The sequence below is a fragment of the Malania oleifera genome, chromosome 2 (genome assembly GCF_029873635.1).
Source record: "Malania oleifera isolate guangnan ecotype guangnan chromosome 2, ASM2987363v1, whole genome shotgun sequence".
NCBI classification, from domain to species: domain Eukaryota; kingdom Viridiplantae; phylum Streptophyta; class Magnoliopsida; order Santalales; family Ximeniaceae; genus Malania; species Malania oleifera.
Genome location: NC_080418.1, coordinates 1,188,358 through 1,203,942, shown reverse-complemented (window position 1 = coordinate 1,203,942; position 15,585 = coordinate 1,188,358). Strand labels below are relative to the sequence as shown.

The 15,585-nt window shown below is 36.1% G+C and overlaps 1 protein-coding gene and 1 non-coding gene across 2 annotated transcripts; one reads left to right on the top strand and one right to left on the bottom strand.

Annotated features, from left to right (window-relative positions):
- Nucleotides 1-9,446: 9,446 nt before the first annotated feature.
- On the bottom strand, nt 9,447-14,856 carry LOC131149796 (protein NETWORKED 4A). The gene is made up of 4 exons (XM_058100551.1): nt 13,894-14,856; nt 12,722-12,775; nt 12,094-12,205; nt 9,447-11,351 (listed from the first exon to the last, which is right to left on the bottom strand). The coding sequence occupies exons 2-4, from the start codon at nt 12,734-12,736 to the stop codon at nt 9,694-9,696; spliced, it is 1,785 nt and encodes a 594-aa protein (XP_057956534.1). The 5' UTR covers nt 12,737-12,775; nt 13,894-14,856; the 3' UTR covers nt 9,447-9,693.
- A 26-nt stretch (nt 14,857-14,882) lies between these two features.
- TRNAE-CUC (transfer RNA glutamic acid (anticodon CUC)) lies at nt 14,883-14,955 on the top strand. The gene has a single exon. It is a non-coding gene; the product is annotated as a tRNA-Glu (tRNA).
- The last annotated feature ends 630 nt before the right edge of the window (nt 14,956-15,585 follow it).

Genomic DNA, 15,585 nt, shown 5'->3' with positions numbered 1-15,585 from the left:
CAAATTTGACCATAAATTATTTCTAAACCTTTTGTATAATTTTAATCTTTTAGGAAAAAGTTTTCTGTTAAGTGTGTTGGTCCTTAGGATTTGTCTATGGTCATTCTGAGCATTTTATCCATATCATGCAGATGCATGCATTATTATAGACCATAGATAAAAATTAAATGCACCTGATCGTATAGACAATTACAATCAAATGTCTTCTTTATCTTCTTCTTTTCTCTCCTGACTTCATAAAATGCACCTGATCGTATAGGCTTTAGGTTATGCAAGATTCCATCTCCATTTCCTTATGTGTGTGTTAAATTAATGAACATGTGCACATACTAAAAACACACCTAAGAGATATGTGCTTTGTTAGCATCAAAATAGGGATCAGACTCAAAAAGTCAACATATTTGCAAGACAGCGATAACCCAGGATACTATTACTACCTATGCGACATCTAAAGTTGATGTTCCATACTACTCAGAGAGAGAGAGAGAGAGAGAGTACAAGAGAAGAGAATTATATTGAATGGTGTGATTTGTATACAAGAGTGGTATCCTATTTATAGTCTAGTCTAAGGGAAAGGTTTGTTTATCAACTTGATGTGGGACAAGCTTTATAAACATTAACAATCCCTCTCAAACTCAAGGTGGTAAAATGGAGATAGATTTAAGTTTGGAAACTAAATTCTGAAGGCGTCCAGGAGAATCCGTCTTAGTGAAGATATCTGTAGTTTGAACGGCAGAAGAAACTGATAATAGTCCAATGGTGCGATGGGTGAGATGATGACGCACAAAGTGACAATCAATCTCTGTAATAACCCAAGAAAATTTATTAGGGCCTTGTTGACGAACACAGGGGATTCATTGACGAGGGTACATAAGGATCTTGTCGATGAAGGCACGTCTCGTCGATGAGAAGATACCGAGAGGGGATTTTTGACAGTCTGAAAATCGTCGACGAGGAGTTCAGGTTCGTCAATGAAATTCTTTAGGGACTCATCGACGAGATGACGTGTCTCGTCGACGAATTCAGGGCTATAAGTACTCTTAAAAATGGATTTTCAGCACAAAAACGGCCCAAAACCCTTTCTCTCTCTTGGATTTTCGTCCCTCTCCCCTTCTCTCTAGAAATTCGGCTCCATTCTTCGCGGGATTGACGATCTGAAGCCGCCACATCACTCCTAAGAAGATTCTCTCCAAATCTACTGGAGCGGATCGTTGGCGGATTCAATTTGGATTTCATCCCAAATTCAGGGTAAAACCTTTTATTCAATATTTGACTTTCTAGTAGTTGTAGAAAATGTAGTAGTTGAAGAATAATGATATTTAATTATGGGGGATGTTGTTTTCAGGGTGTTGAGTGGGGAACCCTGCGGGTGTAGGACCAGTCATAGTAGGAGACTTTAGCAGGAATCAGGTAAGGGAAATATGCTATGTTAGGAAAATTTAGTATGATTTCAGTATAAAGTATATGTTTTTACCAAATTATTATTCAAAACAAGAATTTATACAGTTTATAAATTATGCTTAATACATTTTAGTTACTGTGTGGCATGAGAATATGGATATAGTACAGAATCATGTTTTACAATATGTATACAGAAACATGTTTTACAGTATTTTTAGGATCATATTTTACAGAATATATAGACAGGAAAATGCTTTTACAGTTTTTAAGAATACCATGATTATACAGTTTTACAGTACCATGACATACACATTTACAGTTTATTTCAGAAATATAGTTGATATAGATACAGTTTATTACAGCGTCATGGTTAATAAAGTTAATATAGAATCATGGTAAAACAGATAGATTGTATATAAAAATGTATTATATAGTATCAGACCCTAATGGACCAGATTCAGTCAGTAGAGCATGGTACCGTAGCTATATTCAGTTTAGAGTGTAACCACATTACTCAGATAGTATGTGGTATTCAGAAGTCGATCGTGGCTATGTTGTGGACAGGCTCCCCTTCAGATAAGGGTTAAGAGGGCCGATCTAACTGTCAGAGTTCAGTTGACTTACCCTGGTCGGCCAGCCGGGATAGGTCTCGCTTACGGGCCGCACAACCCTGTCATGAGGGGTTAAATCATGACTTTCAGTTATCCATCCAAGAAATTTTCTTAGTTATTATATATATATATATATGATCAAATTTACAGAAAATAGACATACCTATCGATATTAGAAATATTAGGAATAGAATATCTAGAAAAATTAGTTTATGTTAAGTAACATAGGTATGATTTATTTTGTTACAGATATACAAGTTTTCTCAAATTTTTTTATTTATGGTATTTTCTAAGTCAGATTTTGCAAGCATGTAACTCACTTGTCACACACTAGCAATAGCATATCTCGTCTTACTGAGCGTTGTCTCATCCCAGTGATTTAATAATTTTCAGGTGATCTGGCTAGGCGAGGAGATCAGACTCGCAGGTAGAGGGGCTACAGTGCTGCCTTATTTGAGGGTGAGGATTTTAAGAGGTTAGAAATGAATGAGACTTACAGTATTTTCCAGGAAAAACATGATTTCTAAACCATAACACTCAGACAGTTTATTCAGATAGATTATACAGTTATAGCATCAAGATGCTACAGCAGATTATCCAGAGATTACAGATATTATATATAGAGTATACAAATATTATATACAAAGTATACAGATAGTATATACAGATATTACAGATAGTAGAGACAGAAAACAAAAATGTTACAGATAGATAATATATATATATATATATTTCAGTTTGATATCTCAGATAATTCAGTTTGAAATCATGTTAAAAGCAGCAAGATGATTATATATTTATATATGTATACAGTATTACACGATATTAGATCCCTATGAAAATTTCAGACAGATATATTTACAGCAGAGCACGGTACCGTTGCTAGTTTCAGACACATGCAGCCACATGACGCAGATAGTATGTGGATTCTGTCTAACTGTGCTAGGAGAGATTTGTAGTCTCCCTAGCATGCTGGGTTGAGGTAGCCGGTTAGACGATGACAGATGTTTGAGATGGCCTGGAGTGATTGCAGTGGGCTAAGATTTACATAGATCGATACAGATTGGCGGATGATAGAGAGTGACTGACCTGGAGGGCTGACCAGAGTAGGTCTAGCCTATAGGCTTCACAACCTTATTGTATGGCAGACAGAGTTTCTTCAGTGCTCTTTTGAGCCTGAGTTATTTGCAGTTCTATTTCAGATAGATGATATTTACGAAACAAATATATATATATATATATATATGTATATAAAATAAGTAGCAGGTCGCTACATAAAATATATGTTTATATCACAGTAAAACTCATGTTGCCATACACTGATGTTAATCTATCCCACTAACTGAGAGGTGTCTCACCCCAGAAATCCAACATTTCAGGAAACCCAGAAAAACGAGTGGAACGAGCTTCGAGGGAGAGGAGGTTTTAGTATTGCCCTAGTTTCAGGGTAAGTGGTTGAGCTAGGATTTACGCTTTGTGTAATCCCTAGGATGTTTCTATGGATTTTTAGGGATGTATATGTATAATTATGAAGTTAGTAGGACTCTAGTATTGTGTATAAGGTTCAGGTATATCATGTTTTCCTTTGCATAGTTAATATGTATTTATGAACAGGTATATCCCCGGTACCCCACTTTGGGTCCGGGTTGTCTTTGTTTACAGTTTGTAGTATCAGAGTTTATTATGGGAAAAAAAAAACAATATAGTCGGAATTTTGGGTGGTTACAAAGCACCTTAAGCCTATGTCAACACAGTTTTGGAAGAGTGTTGATCAAAAGAGTGTCCTAGTGCATTTACGTGGTATATGACTGGCTGGTCCTCTTCCTATGTCTAGAAATGGCTAAGAATCCTTTCCCCCTCCTTTGCTATGTTATTTTTTTTCATTAACTCTATGTTTGGAAGAGGTCTTAATTTGAATTTGTGTGGATTAAGGTGCAACTTTAAATCTTTTTTTCGAGAGTATCTAAGTGTAGCATGAAATAATGTAGGGGTAAGCCTATGACAACTAATATAAAGCAATATTTATATCTGACTCTAGGGTTGCAGATGAAGGTGAGCAACATGGGCAACACAAGGTTATTGATGAGTTTTGACGCCTAATTCTATCCAGAGTGGCGACGAAAAGGGAATAGCGGTCCCCAAAAGAAAAGAGAGTTTTTGAAGAAAAAAGGGGTAGAATAGTTAAAAGCACATTACACAAAGTCACCACCTTATTTATTTTTTTATGAAAAAAGCATGAAAATGAAAGAAAAACCCTAAAAAAAAAGTTTACAAAAACTAGATTTAGAGTTCGAGAGTATATTTATGTGTAGGGAAGGTGATTGGTCAATCATCTTAATGATGATCAACCTTTTAGTACCCCTAGTGAAACCCATTTGTAGAAGGGTTATCACAATTATGCAGGTGTTTTCTTAAAAAGAAAAAAAGAGAGAAAATAAAAGAGAAAATACCCGTTTTGGTCCTCTAGTGATGGTATCACTATCTGAGCACTCCGTCATGATTTTGAAGTCAAGAGTATTGCTCTGAGAGGAATTGACTTCAGAACCTTAAGTTTTGGTAAAAACATGATGATGAACATGATGGTGATGGATGATGAAAAAACTATTGGTTTGAAAACGTCGGGTTTTTATTAGCAACTAGAAACCAAAGTTTTAGAAAAGGGAACCACACTAGTATTACTAGCATTTAAAAATGGTGGGTGAAAACAATGATTTTGGAAATGAAGGTTTAGGTTTAAAAAAGGGGATGAAATGCACGAGTTTTATAAAAGTTAGGGTTTCATCATCGGCCTTAAAAATTAAGAAAAACCTTGAAAAACACATACTTTTGGGGGGTGGGGTTTGAAAACATTTTTAGAAAAGGAAAACTCTGGCACTAAATAAAACATGGTTTGTTCGTTCTTATTATGTTGGTCAGAACCATAATATTTCTCAAATCATACAATTCTTAAAGGTTAAAAACTCTTGCAATGCCTAGGAATGGGGAGAAGAAAGTATTGTTCCCATCATAAGTTAGAAACAAACTTTAAGAACCAAGATAAAAACTCACACTTTTAGGGTTTTTCGATTTTTCATTTTTTCAATTTTTTTTTTTTGGATTTTTAATGAAGACAAGATTAAATATTAAGGGAACATACACTAAAATATAGGTTAATGCCCACGTTAACACATACACAAACATACATTACACACTTATATACTTACATGAATACACTTATACATACATACATACATACAAACACACATACATATATGCCTATATATGTACATACTAAATACCACACTTATATTCATACACATACACCAACTGATACACACTCTACATACACATACACCAACTGATACACACTCTACACACACACACACACACACACACACACACCTATAAGCTAGTATATACACATTTACGTATGGAGCAAATGGGAAAATCATAATTTTTTTTAAAAAAATACAAACTTTATTGATATGCCCTTGCTTTTGGCGGAGGAATACCATGATTACAAGACAAGTATTGGAAGATTACAGATAAAGAAATTAAAGTTCTCCTAAAAACAACACCAACAACCAACCAAAATAGGACTACAAATCCAAACAATGCTAAATAAGAAACAAATCTAAACGGACCTATAAAAAAAAAAAAAAAATCAAAAAATCTAAACCCACCAAACAAAAATCGAGAGGTTGAACTAATGATGAAAGGAAGTGAGACCCAACCTATCCATACGAAGGATACCTTTCAAAGAACGTGGTAACAGATGTTGTTCTTCGTAGATGACATTGTTTCCCATTTCTCCTTCTCTAACGAGAAAATCAGTCGCACTATTGTCTTCCCTATATTGATGGATCATTATGAAGTTCACTCATTCTAACTCCGCCATGAGGTCCTCCCAAAAATCCCAAAGATACCACAAGATACATCTACCTTTCCGAAACCAATCAACAACAATCCCCGAGTCACTTTCAATAATCACATTAAAATAATGAAGTCATTTGCATAAACGAATTCCTTCTAAAATTGCTTTTAATTCCGCACTATTGTTCGTATCATTGCCAAAATAGTTTGAAAAAGCCGCTTTCACCATGTCATGACAGTCTCGAATAATTCATCCACCTCCTGAAGTACCCGGATCTTCCTTACAGCTCCCATCACAATTAAGTTTTATTCGCCCTGCTAGGGGTTTAACCCACAAAACACATGAAAATTAAAGAAGAAACCCTAAAAAAAGTTTACGAAAACTAGATTTAGAGTTCGAGAGTATATTTACGTGTAGGGAAGGTGATTGGTCAATCATCTTAATGATGATCTACCTTTTAGTACCCATAGTGACACCCATTCATAGAAGGGTTATCACAATTATGCAGGTGTTGTCTTAAAAAAAAAAAAAAGAGATGGAAAATAAAAGAGAAAATACCCATTTTGGTCCTCTAGTAATGGTATCACTATCTGAGCACTCCGTCATGGTTTTGAAGTCAAGAGTATTGCTCTAAAAGGGATTGACTTTAGAACCCTAAGTTTTGGTAAAAACATAATGATGAAGATGATGGTGATAGATGATGTTGACCCTATTGGTCACATCCCGTTTTGATCATGAAAAATACCTTGGTATTTAATGTCTGTCAAGTTTGTGTGCAGGTTTATATTATCAGATCATATGCTGGCACACGAGAAGACTTGAAGACTAAAGACCCTGAAGACTCATTTTAATTTATATTTTGTGCAATTTGGGTCTGTAATAGTTATATAAGAACGGTCTGTAATAATTAATGCATGACATGCATGTATAAACTAAAGCTCAAGACTGTAGTCTGACCTTAGGGAAGGTTGACCGACGCCATGTTTTTTGGCGTACTTAAAAAGGTCTTAGAAAGACCCTAGGTCCCAGCACTTGCACGTAAGAAAGTCCCTAATATCACTTATAATATTAGGGAATTAATTGAAGCGAAAATTGGACTTAGTTGAATATATATGAGAGCTCGGGCGACCGAACCTCGGGAGTTCAAAACTCCTCGGGCGCCCGAATTGTTGAGAAGTCAACAGTTGACTTAGGCTCTTGGGTGACCAAACATTTTTGTGCACACCTTCCACGGGCGCCCGAACCACTTGAAAAGGACCTCTCACCAACTAGGGCTACCGAGAGATTTAATTCAAATTAAGTCCCGGGCGACCAAACACATGAGTTCGGGCTACCAAACCTATGACCAGGCGCCCGAAAATCTAAAAAAATGTTTCTGACTTTGATTCGGGCCACCAAACGGAAACTCAGGCTGCCGAACTGATTTAAAGGGCTTTTTTTGATTGTCTTTGTTCGTGCGACCGAACCAGAGTTCAGCCACTTAAACCTCTCAAGTTAAAATTTTTTTTACTGATTTTTAAATAGGATAAACTGGGTTAATTTTCTTAATTGGTTTTAAAACAAATTTAATTATACCCATTGAGTCCCAACGGTCATAATTTTGCCTATGCCTATATATACAAGCTCATTTGCAAAATTAACATATGATTAGCACCTAGATTATCTTAAAAATCCTCTGAAAGTTTGAGTGCTCATATTTCATATACCAAGCCAAATACACTCTTTCTTTGTGATTCCCTTGACAAACCTTGTTTCCAAAGAGTGTTAGGGTGTGATCTTGATAAGCTACTCTTGCTTAAAACTCTCATTGAATACAGATTGATTGTTGATTTTATTGGAGAGTTTTAGCTAAGGTTTTTCCCCCAATTTAACAAATATTCTTTGTGTGGGAAAACCTTGTAACTAGTGGGTCTTTGCACCACCATTACAAGACTCACTTAGCTTGTGTTTTTTATTGTGCAAATATATTTTTCTGAAGCAAAATTTTCAAATATCTCTTGAGCTATATTTTTGAGAAAATCATTTGTGAGATATTTTGAACACTCTTGTTGCAAATCTTTGAAACCCTTGCTATGATTGATCAATCTTGACACTTGGTTTTAAAGATAGATTAATTGTACACTCTTTGTGGTTATTGTACATTGACATGTGTTAGAGTGTAGTTCATACATATTGATGTGCATTGATTAATTTGTGTTGAATTGGCACATATCTGCTTGTGCAAGAAGCATTTGTTTGTACATAAATTTTTATATCATTGGTTGTATTCCAGGTGTGGGCCTGAATAGGGAGACTAGCCTTGTTGAATAGTCCCAGACTGGCTTAGACCCGGTTAGAAAGTTAGGTGCACCATCCTGGTAAGGTGTGTTGGTTGAGGTCAGCCCCGTTAATTGACCTAGTTGTAATCAGTGTCGCTCCACCCGTTAAGTGAGCATTAGCCAAACCCCGATAACATATCGTGTGTCTGTTATATTTCCGCACTTTATATTTATCGCAAGTGTATGTCATAGTGTGAATGCATCGCATGATTTAATTTCTACATATCATTATCTGCACAATTGGTGTATGATTAGAAAGAGCTTAGGTTGTGTTATATAACTATCTCGTTTAACCTAGGAGAGAACTTTTAAAATTCTAATTCACCCCCCTCTTGGGAATACACCAAAGCTATCAGATGATGAAAAAACCATTGGTTTGAAAACATCGAGTTTGTATTACCGACTTGAAACCAAAGCTTTAGAAAAGGGAACCGGACTTGTATTACTAGTATTTAAAAATGGTGAGTGAAAACAATGATTTTGGAAATGAGGGTTTAGGTTTGAAAAGGGGGATGAAATGCACACGTTTTATAAAAGTTAGGATTTCATCATCGGCCTTAAAAATTAAGAAAAACCTTGAAAAACACATTTTTTGGGGGTTTTTGTGAACATTTTTAGAAAAAGAAAACTCTGACACTAAATAAACAAAACATGGTTTGTTTGTTCTGATTATGTTGGTTAAAACGATAATCTTTCTCAAATTATACAATTCTTAAAGGTTAAAAACTCTTACCATGCTTAGGAATAAGAAGAAGAAAGTTTTGTTCCCATCATAAGTTAGAAATGAACTTTAAGAACCAAGATAAAAACTCATACTTTTAGGGTTTTTCGATTTTTCATTTTTTCAATTTTTTTTTTGGATTTTTAATGAAGACAAGATTAAATAGTAAGGGAACATACACTAAAATATAGGTTAATGCCCATGTTAACACATACACAAACACAAACATACATTACACACTTACATGAATACACTTATACATATATACATACAAACATACATATATACACACATACTAATATACACACCATGTACATATACATACCACATACATACTTATATATAAACATATATTTCACACACATATATATACATATATGCCTATATATGTACATACTAAATACCACACTTCTATACATACACACACCAACTGATACACACTCTCTATGAATATATATACACACCTATAAGCTAGTATATACACACTTACATATGGAGCAAATGGGAAAATCATAATTTGCATATCTATTCAAAATATAATAAAAATAAATCATACCCAGCAAATAATAATAATAATAATAATAATTTTTTGGCACAAACAACCCACAATTGCAACACCAGTAAGAAAATTCAGCTGGTAATTTCTAGATAAAGTACAACAGCAGATGATAGAAATGAACGCTTATCATTTGGGAGGGAGAGGGAGCGTCCAACATCACAGTTTTACACGCTAATTTCTTTATCTAAAAGAAAAGAAAATTAGCTGAAGAAAACGAATACATGCTGAAATTAGGATGCTGTAATTGGAAGCCGCTTGTGCCCCATAAAAGCTTTTCGAAGCCGATGATACCTGTTCCTATAATGCTCGAGGGAGAAGCAAAGCTGCCGAATTGCTTCCCTTTTCTCCTCTGCTCGCTCCAAGATTGCAACTCTCTGCTTCTCAATCACCTCTTCCAGTTTCCCAACTCTCAAGCACAGCTCGTCTCGCTCTGATTGTAGTATGTTCAAATGCTTCTCCATTTGATAAATCCGATCATTTCGACAAAGTACTTTTGCATTAAGGTCGTTTCTCTCTGATACAAGCGTGTCATATTTCAGCTTCAAAGCATCCAGGCTCTTGTGCAAATCTTCCACCTGACCATTTCTCTCAACAATGTCTGCCTTCAAGCATTCAATTTCAGCGCTTAGCCTTCTCTCCGTGGCTCCATGCATGTTTTCAATTTGTGATTTTCCAGTCTCTGCACGCCTGACCTCCTCCTCTAAATAACGGCAGCGTAGTTCCCACTCTTTGAGCCTCTCTTCAAGGCGATTACGCTCCTCCGACAGTGTCGAGATTTTGGCATGGAGCTGTATTTTCTCAACAGAAAAGCCTTGGTCGGCATCAGAAAGGGCTTCTTTCAATTCCCTGATCTCATTATTCCTGTCCAATAAACTGGTCTTGTACCTCGCAACTCTTTCCTGCAGCTTTGAAACCTCTCTTTTCTCTGCATCAAGTTTGTGTCTCCACGTTGCTATACCTTTTTCAGCCAAATCAACCAGACCTTGCAGCTTAGCAATGTCTTTCTCTGAATCTTGAAGCCTTTCTTTGGTGACTCTAAGCTCTTCCATTAGCATCTGAATCTTGTGATCGGTCACATCTGGATCACTTCTTTCTTGAAATCCCAATACCTGTTCTTCCTCCAATTCTTGCTTGGCCTCATCTTTCTGCAATGTTTCTCCTGCCAGCAGTTTATCACTGAATTCTGAGGACCCATATTTCTGAAGCTCAATCTTCAACCTAGAAACCTCTTCTTCTGAAACCCGAATCTTCTCTTTCGCAACCTTTAGCTCTTCATCATAATTTGCTATTCTAACAAGCAGATTTTCAGAACTATTCTCATTTTTGGCACCTGCCAATGACCCATCTGCGTTCTCTGCCTGTAGCAATTGGAGCTTCTCCCTCATGTCACGAAGCTCAGCCTCAAGTTCAATTATTTTCATGCGCTGTTCTTGGTCACCGTTGTTTCCCAGTTGGCCTGGGTAATTGTTAACAGAAGATTCATCAGATTCTGACTCAGAATCCAACAATGATGATGATTCATCTTCTTCTTTAGTGTACACATCAGAGCTGCTTCCACCAGAGCCAAGAAAGACATCAAAACCAGCAGCTCGGTGACTAGATTTTCGATGACCTTGTTTTCGCTCAGGAGAAGGGCACGTAGAAACAGGTTCAGAGCTAATGTCAGAGACACCGGAACCCTGGGATTGTAGATCTGATGGGATATTTTTTCGCAGCTCTCCTGTGACATTATCATAACGCTCAGCCAGCGACCTGTACATGCGGTAGAACTCCTCAACATGAGAGATCAATTCCGGCCTCTTCTGATAATACATATCAGCTTTTTTAGCAAGTGAATCTCCATCCTCTTCGATCAGCTTCAACATCCGTTTCACTCTCAGGTCCATCTCTGATGTCAAGGACCATTTTGTCAATTTCTTATTCCCCATTTTGCTCAGTGAGATGATTACAACAGGGAAAAGTTCTGAAATTTAAGCTTGCATAGTTTGGAAAGTTTCGCCCATCCTAACGGCTGGACAGTGGGATTTAAAGAAAACCTTTGTGTACTGATAAAGGTCCAAAAGAAGATAAGTGGCTAATAATTGTCCAGCAATTCTATCAATTTTTCCCTATTTTAAAGACGGGTGCATTTCTGTTTACAAAATGGGTGTTTATGAAAGAACTCATGTTAACATGAACATTTTAGTCTACATTTATGCGGACAAGGAACCGCAGGAAAAGCAGGACGAATAAGAACCAGCATTATGCAAATACCGTAGAATACATCTAAACTCGATTGCATTTGACATTTAATTTTTAGCTTATATTACAATCCAATGGTTAATAGAAGAAGGTATAATTTTAGAACAATTTTGGGCATTCATCATATGTGGTCCTGAAAAAATTATTGAATCCAGGATAGCTAGAACGTCTGCTTAATCCTACATGTACTTCTTGTGATGCATCATTTCATTGATTTTAGATAGAATGCTTTTGTTTTATTTGGAACTGCATTTTCCAAGACATACGACACAAAATTTCATACTTCTATCTGCCTCAACCATTGTAAGAAAATGTACATAAAAAGAAAGAAGAAGAAGAAAAGAAGGACGTCACGGGAAATAAGAGCAGCCAAAGTTATGGTTGCATACCCTCAAGATTCTCTGCAAGCCACTTTGAGTTCTTTGGACTGATATGACTATCCCACCACCATGAATGTGATTTTTTTGATTCTGTCCTCTTCATTTTCTTTTCCCAGTTTACCTGAAACAAACAAAACCACATAACATCATGTCTGATATACTATGTAGGCATGTAGCCAACCAACTTTGTTTTTCTGCTCCACGTACAAGAAGGAACAGGAGCAAGCAAGAAACAAGTGATAGCAGTCTCCATATAAAAGTGATAGCTTCAGTGTGTTAGAATTTCCCAAGCAAAACAAATGAGTCAATTAGCAATCCCAAATTTCCTTTAAATAACTGTTTCAATACTTTAGCTGCAGAAGGGAAAAATATACAACATAGAGTTGGAGAATGATAAATCAGAAGCATTGCAACCTTCTTCGGGGACAGAGATAATCCAACCTTTGGAGAAAACAAATTCAAGTGAAAAAAAAATGAAACAGAGATTTTAAAAAAAAAAAACACATAAACAAAGGATCCATCAATTCCAAGTGCCATTGTAAGGGCAGAGTGTAAGATTTTTGAGTGTTGTAGGATCATCATTATAATGAAAGCGAAGGATTTAAAATGTCATTAAGTTCTCCTCCTTAGCTCTTACCAAAGAAGATGCCATCCTGCTGAGATTGTGAAGTTTGTGAGTGAATACAATGACCTGGGTGCAATTGACAGAAAGAAATTAGTATAGACAAAGCAACCAATCTCATAATATGTATGTACTTGCATAAATAACATCACTGGTTTGCAAAAAGGAAAGATTGAAAAAAAGAAAACGATCAATGATAAATCATTAGCACAGACCATAATGCATTTAATCCGTGTCCATTTAATTGAAAAAAAAGTTAGAGAAATTTAATATAGGTGGGTATCATTCATCATCAAATAGATAAAACAGCAATTATGTCATGATCAAAGATTAATTTATAAATTAAAAGTTCTGACGGAACATCAAAGCTATTATTTTAAAATAAACAAACACACGCGTTCATTATCAAGAACACCGACCAAGGAAATAATTTCTTCATAAATAAACAAAATTAACAAAAAAAAATTAGTGAAGATACCATCCCTTGATCACACCGCATAATGGATGACCGTAAGGATAATTTCTTAACACCACATGTGACTAATTCAGACAGTCCGATCCCCAATGCGGGAATCCTCCTTTTTTTTTGGTTCGAATTTGAAAAGAGAAAAGAAGGGGAGTGATGGGGGTTTAAACATTAAATGTTGTGGTGAACAAATAACTTAAAAAAAGTCAAAACTAATTTCTCAATCGAAGCATTGTTCGATTTTTCCCATGGATGACTAAAAATTCTTCATATTAAATGAGAATAGAATAAAATTAATGGAGTAAAAGTTCCACCCCCCCCCCCCCCCCCACCCCCAGTTTCAGTTCTCAGGAGCCATTTGGGCAAACCTAAAGTAAAAATAAATAAATTAAAACACAGAGAAGACTTGCAAAAAAATTATTTCATAAAATGAAAACGAAGAAGAGTGGCAGGCGGGAAGATCAGTAATAGTAGTAATCAGCTAAACTGCAAATTTGAACTTGAAATAAAATACAAAGCAAGGGCATTGCAAGAAAGTATAGAATAAATAAGAAGCATTCATTCATTCATATACATTGCAAGCAAGCACGCGGATTGAAGAAGCGGCGAAAGGGTAGGTGAGGAAAAAGAGAAAAGGAGTTTCGGGATCCTGGGTTTGGGCTTTTTGTTTTGTTTTGTTTTTTTTTTTTTAAAAAGAGGGGAGAAAGGAATTTTTTCATACCTGCAGCGCAAATCGGACTGAGGAGCAAACAAAGAGTGGCGAAATTAATTGAATAGCAGGTATGATCTGGAGAGCAAAGCTGAGGTTTAAAACCCCAAAGCCAATGCGGTAGAGAGGGAGAGAGATCGATTGAAGCTATGCTGGAAAAGAGAACAGTAACCCCCGCCCTTTATATGATATGCGCCACCACCTCTTCCGTGAGAATTCATGAAGTCAACCCTCATCATATTCACATATGATATTAAACCAAAATAAGAGAGATTTAGCGTTATATATTTAGAAAATAATTAAACAAACAAAAAAGTGATGGGAAGGATGAGGGGCACAGCACAGCACAGCAAACAACACGTATCTGAGGAAACCAGAGAACTATAGGTGTTGACTAAAGAAAGAAAGATTGCAGAGAAAAAAATGACACTAAGAAAACGAGTAAATATATATATAATTATTTGAAGAATTTATTTATATAGCTGGTAGTGGGGGGAGGATTTTAAAATTTCCTCGCATCTCGCAATTCAAAGAAGCTGACTATTAGGATTTAATTAGGGTTGCAGACAGAGAGGAGCAAACGAGGAGAGGATTATTGTTTGGGCGGGATGCAAAATATGGAAATGGAAATTCGAAGAAGGCTTTCCGGTTCATCCAGAAGGCATCAAGTAAGCCAGCGAGCTCGCAAGCTGTGACAGCAACAGCTAGGTGATTGAGAGTAACGCCCATGGCCATCCATCATACTTTAATTAATGGCTGACAGAGTGAAAAAAAAAAAAAAAATTGACAACTAACGAAGAACAAATAATTTTTTAAAAGTAATGAATGAATCGATGAGCATGGACAACGGAAACCCCCCCCGGGGGTGGGGTTCTGCACCCTCTCACTCCCTCTCTACTTTCACACCCCCGATCTTCCTGCCGGCCCCTTACGGGGAGGTTCTTTAGTAGAGAATGTAATATTTACATATATTACAATTTATAATACATCGATGCACATCCTCCGTTGTAGTCTAGTTGGTTAGGATACTCGGCTCTCACCCGAGAGACCCGGGTTCAAGTCCCGGCAACGGAAATCCATTTTTCATTTTTTTGATAGTTTTAATTGAAAAAGAATTTCATGCCATAAATTTTTTTTTTTTTTTTATTGGCTTATGAATTTGATGCAGCTACTCATATTTGGTAATCTAAGATTTTGGGAGGAGTTGATCTTCTCTAGCAAGTTGTATTATGATATGGACATGACTGAGCATAAGAGTAGTATTGTAATTGACAAGGAGAACATCATGATTTTTTGAAAGAGTTGCCAAATAAAAAATATGGTTCTACAATCTATAGACCATTTGATGGTGAAGAGTGGCTGCTACAGAATTAGAGATTTATGTTGCTTCGATAATTTGAATCTAAATTTTGAGAGCAGTCCTTATATTTTTCGAGGTCAAGTCCCGACAATAGAAATCTATTTTTCATTTTTTGGATAGTTTTAATTGAAGAAGAATTTCATGCCATAATTTTTTTTTTATTGGCTTACGGATCTGATGCAGCTACTCATATTTGGTAATCTAAGATTTTGGGAGGAGTTGATCTTCTCTAGGAAGTTGTATTATGATATAGACATGGCTCAGGATAAGAGTAGTATTGTAATTGACAAGGAGAGCATCATGATTTTTTGAAAGAGTTGCCAAATAAAAAAAATGGTTCTGTA

What these genes read in the sequence shown, in the direction of transcription:
- LOC131149796 (XM_058100551.1), bottom strand. An exon ending in GCTTGCAGAGAATCTTGAGG is followed by an intron (nt 11,352 to 12,093) that starts GTATGCAACCAT and finishes CCTTGACATCAG; the next exon opens with AGATGGACCTGAGAGTGAAA.